This window comes from Pseudophryne corroboree, chromosome 1 (genome assembly GCF_028390025.1).
Source record: "Pseudophryne corroboree isolate aPseCor3 chromosome 1, aPseCor3.hap2, whole genome shotgun sequence".
In the NCBI taxonomy this organism is placed as follows: Eukaryota; Metazoa; Chordata; class Amphibia; order Anura; family Myobatrachidae; genus Pseudophryne; species Pseudophryne corroboree.
The window spans coordinates 1,144,166,450-1,144,184,962 of NC_086444.1; the positions used below are offsets into that span (position 1 = coordinate 1,144,166,450).

The window sequence follows — 18,513 nt, forward strand, 5'->3', positions numbered from 1 at the left end:
ACAAACATACATTTTAATTATAGGGCAGGCGTGTCAAACTTGTTTTGCGGAGGCCAAATTCGACATTTAAAATTTTCAATTTAACCTTCTTGATTATTTTTTAACAACTTAACAGTGTATTTCCTTACGGTATTTAGCAGTTTGCCTAATTATTCTGATAATGGTTTATGGTGGCTTTGTTTAAAACATTGTAATGTAGCAAATTGCAAAAATGTGAATGACAAACCAAAAGACAAAAGAAAAACATTCTGTAACACGAACACCCTGGAGTTCATTAAATGTAAACCAAAAAATGATTCATGTGTTGTGTTAACCCTAGAGGTGCTCCATCCAAAAATGATTATTAATTAATATTCAGAGAACTGTTTACAATTGGAAATGAGTTCTTCAGTTATTTAAGGAGTTATGATAAATTTGAGGATCTTTGAGGCAATCCAATTTCATGGTGGTCAAAATTGAAACTACATATTCACAGTAAATAAATATAATTACACATCTAGGTGAGAATTTGGCCAGGAGTTCCCTTGAATCACAACATTTATGAGGGTTAGAAGTAGACAAAAACAGTGTCGGACTGGGGTATGAAGGGCCCACGGGGGATGCCGCTTAGCTAACCATTGGCGAGTGCATAATATACAGTATAGTAAATACTGCTAGTGCATGCATGATAATGTACCAGATTGATTAACAGCAATGCACTTTAGGAATTACACTATAGTCCTGTGCAGTATAATGTAACTATATAATATATAGTTCAAGTGCACAATCTGGAACCTCATCCCAAAGGAAGGGGTGGGCCCACAAGCAGTGAGGCCCACCGGTGGTTTTCCCTGTTCCCCTGTGGGCCAGTCCGCCTCTGGACAAAAACATAGGAACCACCCAGTTAGTCAGTTCTGTGGGGATCTGCATATATTTTAATGTCCTTTGGAATAAGCATACTCAAAGAACATACAGTACCGTAAATGTAATTCAGTTGTGTTCCTCTGCAGTTAATTGACTTCTGAGACCGTTGTGAAGCACTGGGTGGATAACTGTACTCTAAATGTATTTAGTTTTACTTATTTCTTTGGGTATGAGGTGGGTATGCATTTTAACCAGTTATTATTGTTGTAACCAGTTATTATTTGACCAGTTGCATTATTGTATCAAATATTACACAAATGTGATAAAACAGTCACCATGGCTTAATGTAAAGGAGGATAATATTAATCGTAAAAAAATGTTGTATTTTTTTTTTAAATCCCCTCTATAAATCCTGAGTTTGCCCCTGATAAGTGTGTAGCAGTATGTTTTTATCGGGATCCAGTCAGGATCCTTGCGGTTGGGAACCCTGCGGGAAGGGGGATGGTGGGGGTGGTTAGGTTTAGGCTGTGGGAGGAGGGATAGGGTTATGCTGCGGGGAGGGGGACTTAAGGTTAGGCCATCAATGTCAATGGTTTGGCCATCAATGTTTGTAAGCAGGGCCTTCATTTGTCTCAGCAGCCCTGCATACGAGGAGCTGAATCCCAAAAAGGGATCACTGGTTTGGTGTGGTACTGCTAGCACCTGACTATAAAACTAGTGTGAAAAATCAAAGACATAAACCTAAACAATAACAATTAGTAGTAGTAGTAGTAATAGTAGTATAAGTATTATTATTAATAAAATTATTAATAATATTATTATTATTATTATTATTATTAATAATAATAATACTCAAGGTTCACTTTCTTTGTGTGCTTATTTAACACAGTTACAACTTAACATTTCCATGGAATTCTAAACAAGAAACAAAATAAATCCAATTAAAACTAGCTTCTGCATTGAGTTCTATTAATAGTAGGTGGTAATTCTTCTAGAATGTTCCGTTCTTCATTTATTTACTTTTGCAAACCCCACCACCACCACCACCTTCTTCATCTGCAACCTTACACCCTTTAGGACACTGAGACCTCGCAGTATGTATATACATATTTATAATTGGCTTTGCAATGCATTCCAAAGGTACAAAGTTTTAACACATCGTTCCCATATGGCGACCAGGCTACACGTTTTATTTCATTTTTCCTTTGTTGCATGATTAAGCCATGGTTTATAAAGAAATATACATATAAATATTTTATTCAGTAGCGGAAAAGTACATTAATATCTTGGAGTCTATTTAATGAAGTGTTGCGGAGTCTAATTATAAGGCAAAGATGTGTAATAATGTCTTTGCATATTAACTATTTGGAGCATCATTAAACGCAGCACAGTATCTGAACTAAATGTTCTCCGCAGATCAGAGGTGATTTTAGTCATTCTGCTACATTTCTTTCTTGTATACAGGTCGGAAAGCAATGGAGGTTTATATCATAAAGATAAACAATAAAAACAGCAAAGATAGGTCAGGACACAGTAAAAAATGGATCTTCAGGGCTGCAGGCCTAGGCTGATCCTAGCTCCTCCACCTACCTTGTCCTCTCTATCTCTAATTTAAGGCGCTGCATGGAAGACTGATTTGACATTAGGTACTCAGGTCCAAGTGACCATCATTTGGAATTACTGTAGTCCAACCTTAAAGTTATGCTAGGAAATGATGAGATTTTGGCAGTCACGACGTGTCGGCAAAACGGTTGTAACGCCGGCACCTCATGTCCATCAGATGTTAAATTAGATCATTGCAGTGTGACTCAGTTACGGAAGGTTAATCCACACTTTGTGGATTACCTGGTGTGGTAGTCCACTTGGAGACTACTTTAAATCCACTCCAAAATGTGGATAGCCATAGAGGAGTATTATAGTAATGACTAGTATATATTAGGACACGGGCCAATCTCACACCACTCAAAGGGGGATATTCAATTGTTTGAAAAGTCAGTTGGGTGTCTGTTTTTTTCTATCTAATAGACACGAAAAAACAGACACCCAACCGACTTTTCAAACATTTGAATTCCCCCCAAAGAGGCATGGGCTGAGTAATATACAGTATGGGAATGGGCGGTGCGGTTTTCCACATTGTAGCTAATCCACAAAATCCGGAACCACGGAACCACTTGGCAATGTTACTTTGTATTTCTTATGTTAACCTGGGAGGACAGGGCGCAGCCCGAACGGTCCCTTTGTTGGTGAGATGCCACGGACAATGCAGTCAAAGAGGAAGCTGATCTGATCGCCTTCTGTACAAGACAGGAAGAACACGCCGGCCCCTGTGAAAAGATCACAAACAAAAGCATTATCAGGGTAAGAACAGAACGTTTGTGCCTCATTTCTGTGTAGATGCACAGGAAATATTCAGAGAAACCCACAGATTTTACAAGTAGAAATAAATAAAACTTTGCAACAGGAATGCTTCAGGCAATCAGTTCTCTGTAGTTCTGAATTCATTTATTTGCTTGTTTTAAGAACAAATTCATATTTCCAGAGCAGTTATTAAAAATAGCTTTTTGTGCTATAATTGTGTTCCTTCAAGCACAAAAAGAAACAGAGAAGGATTGGACTTGAAGTGGCGCACTTAAACATTAAATTAATACATAAATTGTAACTTTTATTAGAGTATATTTGTTAAAAAGACCTGTAGCTGTGAAATATTAAAACCAAAAACATATACATTGACAAAACAAAGTGTGATATGTGTGAATAAAAACACACACTGTGCTAACTGTGTAGTGCTACACATATATAATATATTATAGGTACTATGACCCTTGAATCAAATTATATGTGTTGTTAGGCTGAGTACCCAATGGCGCTTTGAAGTCACTGATCAGTTGTACTAGATAGGCTTACTGAGGGTACTGTAAAGTGCAATATTCCAATAGAAAGCTCCCCCTCAGTTTGGGCGCTATGACCCCTCACTTATGTGCAATCATATGCTTGTACAGCTATGAGTCAGTGTTTATCCTCACTAGTGATCTCAATGTAATTAGCTGTTCTCAATCAATTAACAGCAGGTAATATCTGAAGTCAGTATCACTTTAAGTGAATAATCTGTTTGGGCGCTATGACCCTTCACTTGTATGCATTCATATGCTTATACAGCTATGAATCCATGTTTCTCCTCACTAGTGATCTCAATGTAATTGGCTGTTCATTAATCAATTTACAGCAGGTAATACCTGAAGTCAGTGTCACTTTAAGTGAATGATAATTGATGTTCACTAATATGCTTATACAGCTATAGATCAGTGCTTCTCCCCACTAGTGATCTCAATATAATTAGCTGTTCTCAGTCGATTTACAGCAAGTAATTAATAAAGTCAATATCACTTTAAGTGAGTAATCACAATGTTCATTAGTGATATTGTTAATGAGAGACACTGTAATGTCCAAGAATGCATATAAACTGACAGTTTTCCACAATATTCTCTACTATTATAGTGGAATATAGATCATAGCTGTGAGGCACAGGGTTTAGTAAGCTGTTTGAATATTGCACTAATGCAGTACACTGGAGCACTCCATCAGCTGTTAATAGCAGTATATCCTAACTAGTTGTTTTGTAATTATCAGCTGTGTGATGGAAACCTATAGATCAAATAAACAGCATTTAACCTGAGTAGCACATAAACATTGCTAGATAATTGTTCTATACTTGTAAAGTAACAAGCAGTGCTGTAGAGATGTCTCAGCTGCTACATTAAGCAGTGTATCTTAATCTTGCTACAATGTTGCTAGTACATGCAGCTTGCTGAGTCATATGTGGTTAAATAATCCTCTCAGTGCAGGAAAGCTTGTGAGCTCCATCAGTGTCATGAGGCTTCACAATAGCCAGCTCAGCTTTAGTATAGATCTCGCTCTATTCCTAACAACACAATACATTTAGCACATTGTTATTATACACAGCAGCACAGTGTGACTCCTTCAAGCAGACAGGAAAACACACTGGTGTATTTATAATGGGTGCAGTGTGTGTGGTGCACACGGGCCCCTGGGGTCCAGAGGGGGCCACACTGCACACCCTGTACCCATTTTTTTGCAGCATCCATTTTCCCAGTGTTTCACGCATGTGCCGTAGGAAAATCACTGGGAAAATGACCGCCATGCGCATGCGCACCAGACTCTGGAACAGAGCTAAAATCCCCTAGTGACCCTAGTGCCCAGAGTCAAGGTCGTCGCTGGCCAGAGAGGAAGGTCCCAGAAGCAGACTGCACATGGGCCTCCTCCTCTCTTGAGAAGCGCCTGGGGAGACATTTTACAATAAAGGCACTGCATTGCTGCACAATGAATACAGTATTTGTAAACTCTAAATCAAATGCAAATTAGTCATACAAATAAAAATAGCATAGAACATTTTCTTTCAGCACAAACATTATAAGCATACAAAGATATATACCCATACTTTATACTAATATGCTTACATATCTATATAGTTATATAGCTTTAATATTAAAGATGAGCGGGTTCGGTTCTCAGAGAACCGAACCCTACCAGACTTTGCCTTCCGAGTTCGGTTCCGAGCCAGGCTCGGGTTTTCCCGCCTGACTCGGAAACCCAAACGCGGCAAAACTTCATCATCCCGCTGTCGGATTCCTGCGAGATTTAGATTCCATATAAGGAGTTGCGCGTCGCGCCCATTTTCACTCCAGTCTTGGAGAGTGTATTGAGAGGACGTGTCCTCAAAGTGTCTGTGTGGGGCCGGGAAAGTGGGGTGGCGAGTCTTGTGCTGTGTTGTGCTGTCCAGTGTAGTCAGTGTATTGTGCTGCATCAGTCCAGTCAGTCACAGTGTTGGTGTCCTCTGCTGCCATATATCCAATGTAGCTGTATAAAGTGGTGCTGTTTTGTGCTGTCCAGTCCAGTGTAGTCAATGTATTGTGCTGCATCAGTCCAGCCAGTCACAGTGTTGGTGTCCTCTGCTGCCATATATCCAATGTAGCTGTATAAAGTGGTGCTGTGTTGTGCTGTCCAGTCCAGTGTAGTCAGTGTATTGTGCTGCATCAGTCCAGCCAGTCATAGTGTTGGTGTCTTCTGCTGCCATATAGCCAGTGTAGCTGTATAAAGTGGTGTTGTGTTGTGCTACATCAGACCAGTGATAGTGTCCTGTCCATCATTCATTCCAGTGACAATATACGCTGCTGCTATAGGTCCACTGGTACAGTATTATAATAATTATAACAACAACAACCACAAGTCCCTTACAGTGTTGTTGTGTTGTGCTGCATCAGACCAGTGGTAGTGTCCTGCCCATCAGTCATTCCAGTGACGAGGCAGTCACAGTGGTATACGCTGCTGTTTACGACAGTGTGAAGAGCACCCGTAGGGCAGGATGAATCACCTAGAATTATTATAATAGCTCCAAATAAAAGGGTTATTATCCAAATTAATTTTACAGGTTTTGCAGTGTGTGTGTGTGTGTGTGTGTGTGTGTGTGTGTGTGTGTGTGTGTGTGCGCGTGTGTGTGTGTGTGTGTGTGGTTTAGGGGTACGCTATCATGTGCCAATAATATTGTGCGTGTATTACATCTGGGCAAATTCCAGCACGTCCCATGTTGTTTGTGCGGCACACTTGTGTCGCTTAGTTTAGTCATACAGCTACCTCATTACACCTCTTTTTCTTCTTTGCATGATGTGCTGTTTGGGGCCTAGTTTTTTTAAGTGCCATCTTGTCTGCAACTGCAGGGGCACTACTAGATAGGCCAGGTGTTTTTGCCGCACACTTGTGTCACTTAGCTTAGTCATACAGCTACTTCATTGCACGTCTTTTACATCTTTGCATGATGTGCTGTTTGGGGACTAGTTTTTGAATAGTGCTATCTTGTCTGCAACTGCAGTGCCACTCCTAGATGGGCCAGGTGTTTGTGCCGCACACTTGTGTCGCTTAGCTTAGTCATACAGCCACCTCAGTGCAACTTTTAGGCCTAAAAACAATATTGTGAGGTGTGAGGTTTTCAGAATAGACTGGAAATTAGGTTAATAAATAATACAGTAGGAGCAAAATTACCCCCAAATTCTTTGATTTTAGCTGTTTTTAAGTTTTTTTCAAAAATCATCCAGATCCAAAACCAAAACACGAAAGAGTGGTTTTGGCAAAATCAAGCCAAAACCAAAACACGAAAGTGGAATCAGAACCAAAACCAAAACACGAAAAGTGCCCGCGGCACATCTCTATTATATATATATATATATATATATATATATATAATTGTATATCATGGTCCGCACAACACTGTCCACATCTTATGCAGGGTGCCCGGTTTGGGGTCATTCAGTTTAAACACTACCACACCATGAGGCTCCTATTGGGACTTATGTTGTAGAAGAAAACCAGCACTCCTTAAATATCCAACAAGTACGTTTTATGCCAATTCGAATAAAGTGACAAACTTATAGTGCAAAATAGCAGCTTGGAGATACAATTCCATCAGTCATCAGTCCATCAGCCGGCTGGGTCTGACATGTATCCCCAGCATGATTCAGGATACGTAAGATTTATATGACTGATGGAATTGTATCTCCAAGCTGCTATTTTGCACTATAAGTTTGTCACTTTATTCGAATTGGCATAAAACGTACTTGTTGGATATTTAAGGAGTGCTGGTTTTCTTCTACAACATAAGTCCCAATAGGAGCCTCATGGTGTGGTAGTGTTTAAACTATATATATATATATATAGCTGAAGAGTGATAAAAAAATGAGGGCATCATGCTGAGGGGACCTCTGACCCTCCCCCCAGTGTCTGTAATATCACTTGCACAGAGATTCAGAAGAACGGTATCTGTTTGGATGGTCGACCATGTTAAGGTCGACAGTCATTAGGTCGACCACTGTTGGTCGACATGGACACATGGATGTGTCCATGGACACATGGATGTGTCCATCGACATGGACACATGGTCGACACATGAAAATGGTCAGCACATGACAGGTCAACACATGAAAAGGTTGACATGGCTTTTTTAAAAAATATATATTTTTACATTTTTCATAGTTTACCATCCACGTGGACTACGATTGGGAATAGTAACCTGTGCTGAGTGCAGCAGTAGCGGAGCGAGGCACCTTGCCCGATGCATAGCGAGCGAAGTGAGCCATGCAAGGGGACGCAGTACACTAATTGGGGTTCCTGGTCATGTTACGGAAAAAAATGACACCAAAAACAGTTCAAAAATCCATGTCGACCTTTTCATGTGTCGACCCGCCATATGTCGTCTATTTTCAGGCGTCGACCATTTGTACACGTCGACCATGCCAATGTCGACCAATAGTGGTCGACCTAATGACTGTCGACCTTAACATGGTTGGCCATTCATACCGGAACCCAGAAGAACACACATCTACAGTCTCCAAACACTTTTTTTTCCATTACTTACTCATCACATACCACCTCAGGAAGAAAGAGCAAACACTCCTGAAAATCACCCATTAACAACAACAGCAATTTCCACAATCAAACAAGTATAACCATATACAATAAAGCAAAATGGCAAATAGGATGTACAGGCTACAGTACATACGAAATAAACACCTTTAAATGGAGAAAAAGACATCCAAAAAAGTAAAATAGTAAAGATGAAAAAAAATGTAATGCTAAGGATGATCTATATAACAAAATAAAAGGTTGATAAGAGAAATAGATGGATGAGGCGGAGAAAGAAGAAACAAGAAAACATGTGGGGGGTGGGGTGGAAGGAGGTAGGGGCGGTAAACAAAGGCAAGAGTAAAGAGAGAGTTTAAAAGCCCTGGTAGCACCGGGACATCTACAAACAGGAGCTCAAAGGAAGAGGGAGGAAGGGAGTGGGAAGGAAGGGGGGGGGGGGGGGGGGTGTCAGGTGATAATTACCCTGGCCAGCTGCTGAGGATGAGAAATGTTCCCCTTTGCAGCATGTGGTGCAGCTTCAGGGCGCCTCACATAAAAATAAAAATAAAATTCAGGAGGAGACGTGGCTATGCCTCCCAGATTTGTATGCCCCCTTGAGATCCCTGGCCCCACGGCTATCTCAACAGCCCTGTCTACATATATACACATAAACAACATACTTACACATACTGTATACCTACTGTATATATATATATTTAAGCAAACTGTGAACATATATTTAAGCAAAATGTTCACATTTTCCCTTCTATGTTTCGTATGTAAATAACAGTGCAAATTGTAACTATATCAAAGAGTATATGTATATATATATATACTCTTTTTATAGTTACAAATTGCATTGTTATTTACATAAGAAACATAGAAGGGAAAATGTGCACATTTATATGAGATGCCAATAAATATATGAAGACACACAATCTTAAAAACAAGTATTTCATTATACAATAAATATTATAAGTATATCTTTGCTAGGAAGAGTTTTTAAAATAACATTTCAAGTAGCCTTTTTGAATTAATACATGTATATTATCCTTCCTATAAAAACAATGTAGAATGGATAAAATGGATTCCACTTACACCGAAAGACTGACTGCTACCATCACAATTTGTGACGGATGGTTGCAATGGTTGACATGGTGATCCAATGCTGAGTCTTCAGACGCAGCACTCAAATCTCCCAGACGCATACAGGAGGCATCTATCTCCTACAGATGCCCTTATATACAGTAGCTACAGTGGCAAACACAAGGTAGATGGGAAGATAGGTAGGTAGGAAGATGTGTCAATCTTTGGAGAGAGATCAAGTGAGGAGATATAAAGTAGCAACCAATCAGCTTATAACTGACGTTTTCTAGATAAAATGGCAGTTAGCAGCTGATTGTTTGGTAGTTTACTATAGCTCTCTCCATGTTATGTCAATCCAAGCTTTAGTAACTCTCCCCCTAACTCATCAGGATCTCTGACTCCACAGTCTAAAGTGCCCCATACACTAGAACGATATGTCTAGAGGCTGAAGTCGGGGCAATTTCCCTTGAACTCTGCAGACAATTTGGTACATTTTGCATGCGATATATTGTATGCGATCCCAGCCATGCCTGCAGGAACCGACATATCACGAGTGCAGCACTAGCGATCTGGAGGATCCGATCCGACGCACACAGGGCCACGCATCGGATCGGATCAGATACACAGCCAAAATGCCCAATTTCACCCAATATATCGTCCTGGATGCCCGAATTGAAGTCGGGCATAATCGCTCTAGTGTATGGGGCCCTTTAGAACCCAGGAATGTCTATCGTGGCCCTAGGTAGAGGCAGAATAAAAGCCGGATGTGTAGAGGGCTCACATCATGTACCTTTCAAGCATAACATCAGCTATCCATGCTGCTATACATAAATAAAGCAGGAAGGTTTGGCAAGCGCATGCCTGCCTGGTATAATTAGCAGTGTGTGTTACTGCTTTGTACATAGGTTAGATGACCGCTGCATATAACTGAATACTTCTATTTGTGTTTTACATGAGCTAAATGTGAATAGTGGCAGCAACATCAACAACAACATTGGGAAGGTATAAACTAGCAACAACTTACCCGGCATTATCTGCCCGACAGTCTGATTACAGAGGACGCCGTGCCGTCTGGCCGGCATACCATGTCTTATTAAGGCCACTTTTCTCTCTACCATGGAAGTCTGACTTCGGAGTAATTATATACTCATGATAATCTATTCATGCAGCAATACATTAGACATTGACGAGGGTAATACTATTATTTAACTGTGCATATTAATTTAAGGCGGACAGAAGGAGGGCTATTTATTAACTATGAATGCTAATTATTTCATGAAAAAGGTGTTTTTATTTCTTGATCTACTCTTAATTTATAGGGGGGGGGAAGAACCCTATTCAATAAATATGAATATTTTATATATAAAGTACTGTTTGCCGTTTGGGAGGCTATATTAAATGTGGGTGCTATTGAATTAATGTTGGGCTGGATACTGGGAAAGAGGCCTAGAAGAAACTCTCATTGCTAGGCTTTCCATACTTCATGCAGCAACCCTTTTTCCCAACAGGCCTCCAGCATTTCAAGATCCAAACAGGCAGCAGCGGAGCTTAAGACATGAACAACATCAGGTAGTAAAAACAGAACAGGTAGGAGAGAGCCGGACCCTCTGCCAAGTGTCCCCATTATGGTGGAGCAGTCTGATTTTAGTTTACTTTCAAGACTTTCACCCAACAGCAGGGACAGTTGGGAAGTATGTCTTGCTTCATATTGCTTTGCTTGGGAAGGTAAAGCAGCATGCACCTCACAGTAGTTCAGTCAGTACTACTTATATATTTGACAACAGATATTAACGTGGGATCAGTACGTAATCCCGCTGGATGGGATATCGGCGGTCGAAATACTGACGCCGGAATCCCGACAGGGGTGGCGAGCGGAATGCAGCCCCTTGCGGGCTCGCTTCGCTCGCCACGCTGCAGGCACGGTGCCTCGGTACGCTCGGCACACTATTATATTCTCCCTCTATGGGTGTCGTGGACACCCACGGAGGGAGAATATGTCGGTATTGTGCCGGTCGGGATTCCGGCGTCTGTATTTTGACCAACGGGATTCCGTCCGGCGGGATGTTGACTGCATCCCATTAACGTTGGCGGTAACCCTATTTATATATACAGCAAAGCCAAAGCAAGTCCTTTGTGTTGAAAGAGGAGTGTGCTACTGTGTAGACTCCAGTCGTCATGTTCTAAAAGGAGGTTTCATGCCCTACCCCAAGATGCCGCCGAGATCTCTACAGCACATGTACGGAGTCATCTTGGAACTGTGTGAGAAATTGTTTTAGAGCATCACATGTCTTCCACTTAGCTCCAGAGACATCTACGATTACCTGCAAACCATAACTTTTCCAGTGTTCCTGCACTACTAACCAGTGCCTCTATGACATCCGCTTCGCTGAGGCTCCACTTCATAAGAACCAGTGTGTAACAGTGAGTATTACTATACCTGCTAGCTATCAATAAACCAACACCACTGGATATGTAACTGGGCTCTTCGTAGTTGGAGTCATTCACTAGTGTATATATCAGCACCTGCATACACATAATTTCCAACAGGTTATGGGCCCAGGCAACCAGCCACACAAGCCAGTAGTATACCCAAAACAGCATACAGATGCCATCTTAAGCACATGTGAATTGCAGAATGTCAAAGAGCACATAATGAATACAGCACAGACTGTTTCCAGTGCAGTGTGTCAGCACAGAAGCAAGTCAGTACACAGAAGCGCATTTAACAAAGTGAAGACAGTATAGAGTGTTTCACGCACAGTGTAGCAGCACAGAAGCTGTTTAGTGCACAAAGGCTGCATAGTTCTGTATGTAAGAAGCAGGAATACAGGAGATACACTTATAATGGGGTTTATCAAGCTAAAAGGTGCTGAGAATTATAAAACCTGAAAGTTTGCTCTGGAAATGTAATTGAAGCATGAAAGATTGAGGAAGGTTACAACAGATCCTGGTGTGGGTCCAAGCCCAGATGATGTAGAGAGAGCCATGCACACTTTTCCTTTGAGTGTGAAGCGATAGGTCTACTCAGTTATACATGAGAAAATGTCAGCTAAAGACAAGGACAGCACTGCTGGCTATGTATCAGGATGGAGGTCTCATAAGAAGGATACATTTAAGATATGTATTGTACAACACAAAATTGAGTGATACAGCAGTATGAGTGTATACATTAATAATATGATGTCTGTTTCACAGCAACTAACATCTGTTGGAATGCAAATAGACAATGAAGAGATTGCTGCAGCAATTTTGCAGAACTTTTGCAAACGCCTCAGTTTTAATTTTTAAGGATAAATTTACTAAGATGGGAGTTCTATTTAAGATGGGATGTTGCCCATAGCAACCAATCAGATTCTATTTCTCATTTATCTAGCACCTTCTAGAAAATAATACCTGGAATCTGATTGGTTGCTATGGGCAACATCCCATCTTAAATAGAACTCCCATCTTAGTAAATTAACCCCATAGTGGTGGCATTGGAAGCAAATACAGCAAAATTAACCACAGATACAGTCAGAGCATATTTATTGCAGCAGGCTACTGCATTGCATTTACAAAGTAAAAAAATAAAAATCCAAGTTTAAATGCTTAAATGTCTTAAGATACTGTAGGTCATGATCAATTGAATGCCATAAAAAGAATCCTGTGCAAAGCAAGAAATGCAACGGCAGAGATGCGCAGTGAAGGCTCAAGATATGGTGCTGCAGCACAATTAAAAATTAAAATTGGGGAGCCACACCAACTGCCACCCCAAACACTGCCAATCATCACCTGCCGGGACCCACTGGCAGTTGGTGCGGCTCCCCTATTTGACTTTTGGACTGCGCCTCAGCCCCACCTCAGGAGCCACTACGGGAGATGAGTGTTACACATAGCTACATAAAAGATTCCTGATATATTGATTCAGGAACAACAATGTATTTCCGCTGCAATGAGGAGCGGTTCACCACATTAACAAAATGTGACGCTGTCTTAATCACAGGGATTAAACCAAGTACAGCTAAAAAAGTAGGAACAATTAAAGACCACTTGAGAGTTGGAGCAAGAACAAAAGTCACGGAAATCCAAAATAGGCTTTATGTACCAGAGATGGGAGCAAATGTTATAGCCAGTGTCAGGGTCGGACTGGCCCACAGGGGTACCAGGGAAACCACCGGTAGGCCCCACTGCCTGAGGGCCCACTCCTTCCTCTAGGGATCAGGTTCCAGACTGTGCACTTGTATTATACATGGTAGATATGTTGCATTACACTGCACTAAACTATTGTGTATTTCAAGCCTCTGTGGAGGCTGGCCACCCCCCCCTTTGTAGGCTGGCCACACCCCTAAGCATGGGCCCCCTATAACTGCATTCTCCCGGTGGGCCCTTTATATCCCAGTCCGACACTGGCCAGTGTCCTAGAAAAGAGAGGTCAAATAATTAACTTCGCTAAAGGAAAGTGTATGTATTATTGTGTGGAATGGGATAGTAATAGGTACAGGCCAGGTGCCAGCAATTGTATGTCCTTCCTACACAACTTGAAAACATTCTGGCGCCCTTGCCAATGTGTGATGGATACCTGACCCAGGTATAATAGTCACATATATTTTAAAGTATTGGGCATTTCTTGCAATCTGTGACCAGAAATAAAATGAAACAGAATCCCCAAAAATCTTGTATCTTAGACCTAGATTTATATAGCAGAAGAACACATATAGGGCCTTATTCAGATCTCATCGCAGAAGCAAAATTATTCTCTAATGGGCAAAACCATGTACACTGCAAGGGGGGGGGGCAGATGTAACATGTGCAGAGACAGTTAGATTTGGGTGGGGTGTGTTCAAACTGAAATCTAAATTGCAGTGTAAAAATAAAGCAGAGAAAAAAGGTTTTGATGGCGCTGAGCAGAACTGTGTGTGTGTGTGTGTTTACACCCTGGGATTAGCTGCCACCTGGTGAGGAGGTAGCCAGCCTCCTCAAACAACAAAACAAATGCAGAAAATGACCAGGTCAGCGCTTAATGCCAATGATGTACACAAAAATTAATAAAACAGTTTATTAGACAAACTAAAAACATATAACAATTTAAAAATAAAGCAGCCAGTATTTACTCTGCACAGAAACGAAATAACCCACCCAAATGTAACTCTCTCTGCACATGTTATATCTGCACCACCTGCAGTGCACATGGTTTTGCCCATTACAGAACAATTTTACTGCTGCAACAGGTCTGAATTAGGTCCATAGTAATCCCAGGTTCAGGATAATTGCAAAACAGTGGTAACACAATGGGGGTCATTCCGAGTTGTTCGCTCGCAAGCTGCTTTTAGCAGCTTTGCACACGCTAAGCCGCCGCCTACTGGGAGTGAATCTTAGCTTCTTAAAATTGCGAACGAAAGATTAGCAACATTGCGAATAGACACTTCTTAGCAGTTTCTGAGTAGCTCCAGACTTACTCGGCATCTGCGATCAGTTCAGTGCTTGTCATTCCTGGTTTGACGTCACAAACACACCCAGCGTTCGCCCAGACACTCCTCCGTTTCTCCAGCCACTCCCGCGTTTTTCCCAGAAACGGTAGCGTTTTTTCCCACACGCCCAGAAAACGGCCAGTTTCCGCCCAGAAACACCCACTTCCTGTCAATCACATTACGATCACCAGAACGAAGAAAAAACCGTGAGTAAAAATCCTAACTGCATAGCAAATTTACTTGGCGCAGTCGCAGTGCGAACATTGCGCATGCGCACTAAGCAGAAAATCGCTGCGATGCGAAGAAATTTACAGAGCGAACAACTCGGAATGACCACCAATGTTGGGTCTGCACAGTGAAATAGCCCTGTAATCTTAGTGCCACACCAACATTGTCAAAATAGTTTTTCAGATCAATACATGTATGCTTAATAAATGTCTTTCCACAGACATTATAACCTTAATTAATGGGTTACAATATAACCTTAATTAATGGGTTTAATTTATTTAAGCAAACATATGTGATAATCACTAATTCAACACTGGTTTCAAATCACACAGTATGATTCCTGTACATCAAAGTACACATTTGTTGTTAATGCCACTGCTACATTTCAATATTCTTATACATAAATGATATGTACTGTAACTGAAACAGGCACTAAGCCTGCAGCTGGTGTCGGTGATGCATACATAAGCAATTGCTGGTGGGTGTGGCCGGTGTGCTCACTAGGCATATGCGCTATGTGCTGAGCACCGTCCACACCACCCTACTTACGGCCATGATGATAGGAATCCCAGTGCAGGGTATCAGCCGTTTGGATAATAATGAGAGTCCACTGTAAATTGAAAGCAGTCGAAAAGGCTAATTAATTGAATACCTATTCCCCACATGGCGTGCCCAATTAGCTGAGGGGTAAACCACACAGGACATTCTGAATGTTGACATAATAATTACATTCCAGTACTGTTATACTTCCTTGGAACATTCTTTTTGGCTAATTAGATTATTTGGCCTGATATATAAATTGGAACTTTTGTTCTAGAATTTTATCAGTAATATGTTTTTTTTAGCAGATTATCTTGATTAATGCTTGCAGTTACACCTCAATGCATACCTCATTATTATGCTAATACATGTTTGTTTGTTTGTTTGTTTGTTTGTTTGTTTTTTTTTCTCTATATTGGTGTACCCTTTATCTTTATGGATTTGTTTTATGTACTGTTGTTTGTTGTTATACAAAACTTTAATTTACACTTCACTGGTATCGTTTCTTCCTTGCAAATATAATCATATTGAAGTTTTCTAATTAGCGCTTTCATTTAGTTCTCACATTCCTCGCAAATGTCAGATTTTATTTATATTATCTCTATAAAGATTGAACTTTAAAGTTAGTGTAGAAAAAAAGTAATGTAAAGTTAAGTTAAAGTTATTTTAATTCTTTGTATCTTGCAAACTATAATTATTGGCTAGCCTATGTAATCACTTGAGTACTTTTTACATTTTTGATATTAAAAATAGTTTCCAGGCCAATCAGTTTCAAGCTAGAATTCTATGTACTGGAAAATGTTCTATTCCAGCAATTACTAAATTGTTGCTCATGTTGTATCAACTACTCTTACAAAACAAATGGAAACACTATTAATTTCCAGCCCATAATAAGACAATTCTTTTTAGCCAATCGCGATAATGTAGTAAATGTCAGATACAAGTGATAAAACAAAACAACCCAAAAAAAAAACAATGTCTGCATAAAGAGCTTAAACACTCAGGGGTATATTTACTAAGGTGTGAATTTTATAGAAGTGTAGATGTTGGCCATAGCAACCAATCTGATTCCACCTAAAATTTATCTAGCTGCTTGTAGAAGATAATAGCTAGAATCTGATTGGTTGCTATGGGCAACATCTCCACTTCTAAAAATCTTACACTTTATTAAATATACCCTTTATTGGTAACTACACTGGTCAACAAAATATACTGTGTTACCAATTTTCATGATTAATTCATGTTTTCTTTATTGATTTGCATGAGGTGAGTACAAAAATAACTATACAATATATTGAATTGCTGAAGTACTAAAAATATATAATTAGCCCTGGTCCCCGGCGCATTGGTCCTGCAGTTGGGGGTCAAAAAACCACAGCCTGGATGCATCCCAAGTAATTATCTCATGAATGAGATGATCTGGGTAAAGCGTTTGTCCTTGGGAGCTCTTGCACCTGTAACCTACTTTCAAAAATATCCTTTATTTTTGCCTCACTTAGTATAGGAAATATGAAATGTACTCCTTGAGACAGCTGAAAACTGGGGCATCTTTATCCATGGTCTAAACAGAATTTTCCATAACTCTCAGATTAATTTGCAGCAGGATATTTTTATCCCTCAAACTTTACAGGTGTAATGAGAAGACCGAATTTAAGCAAGACACATTCTAAGTCACAGGTACTGTGTCATGATAACAGCAAATTATCATTTCATTCCCAAAACATGTTGACAATTTTATAAAAAATATATAAATATACAGTCACTGTCAAGTCTGGTGAAGTTTGTGGCTGGAGTGGAGGCTGAGTGCAAATGCTAGGAGGCCTTATGAAACTCCTGCGACGTGAGCAGGGAGCGGGAAGTCAGGAATCATCTTATCAAGGTTGGATGCCAGGCTGGAATCGGTTATGTTGGGTACCAGGCAGTAATTGGCTAAGCTAGTTGCCGGGCTGGGACTAGCTTTGCAGGACATCAGGCTGGAACCGGCTAAGCAGGATACTGGGCTGGGACCGGCTAAGCAGGATGCCAGGCTGGGTCCGGCTAACCAGGATACCGGGATACCAGGATGGGACTGGCTTTGCAGGATACTGGGCTGGGACTGGCTATGCAGTATACCGGGCTGGGACTGTATGCAGGATACCGTGCTGGGACTGGCTATGCAGGATACCGGGCTGGGACTGGCTGTGCAGGATACCAGGCTGGGACTGGCTATGCATGATACCGGGCTGGGACTAGCTATGCAGGATACCATGCTGGGACTGGCTATGCAGAATACTGGGCTGGGACTGGCTATGCAGGATACGGGACTGGCTATGCAGGATACAGGACTGGCTATGCAGGATACCGGGCTGGGACTGGCTATGGAGGATACTTGGCTTGGACTGGCTGAGCAGGATACCAGGCTGGGACTGGCTATGCAGGATACTGGGCTGGGACTGGCTATGCAGGATATTGTGCTGGGACTGGCTATGCAAGATACTGGGCTGACCCCCGCTGTGCAAGATACGGGGCTGGGATCAGTTATGCAGGGTACCATGCTGGGACTGGCTATGCAGGATACCGGGCTGGGACTGGCTATGCAGGATACTGGGCTGGGACTGGCTATGCAGGATACCGGGCTGGGACTGGCTATTCAGGATACCGGGCTGGGACTGGCTATGCAGGATACTGGGCTGGGACTTGCTATGTAGGATACCAGGCTGGGACTGGCTATGCAGGATACCGGGCTGGGACTGGCTATGCAGGATACCATGCTGGGAATGGCTGTGCAGGAGAACGGGCTGGGACTGGCTATGCAGAATACTGGGCTGGGACCGGCTAACCAGAATACCGGTCTGGGACTGGCTATGCAGGATACCAGGCTGGGACTGGCTTTACAGGATACTGGGCTGGGACTGGCTGTGCAGGATACCGGGCTGGGACTGGCTATGCAGGATACCGCGCTGGGACTGGCTATGCAGGA

The 18,513-nt window shown here is 41.4% G+C and overlaps 1 protein-coding gene across 3 annotated transcripts in view; it reads right to left on the reverse strand.

Moving 5' to 3' along the window:
- Nucleotides 1–18,513, reverse strand: part of DOK7 (docking protein 7) — a 253,577-nt gene that overhangs the window by 99,271 nt on the left and 135,793 nt on the right. For all 3 annotated transcript variants that reach the window (XM_063924228.1, XM_063924246.1, XM_063924237.1), the window contains one exon: nucleotides 3,048–3,167. In XM_063924228.1, the coding sequence (XP_063780298.1) occupies nucleotides 3,048–3,167 (120 nt within the window). The remainder of the gene's footprint in view (nucleotides 1–3,047; nucleotides 3,168–18,513) is intronic.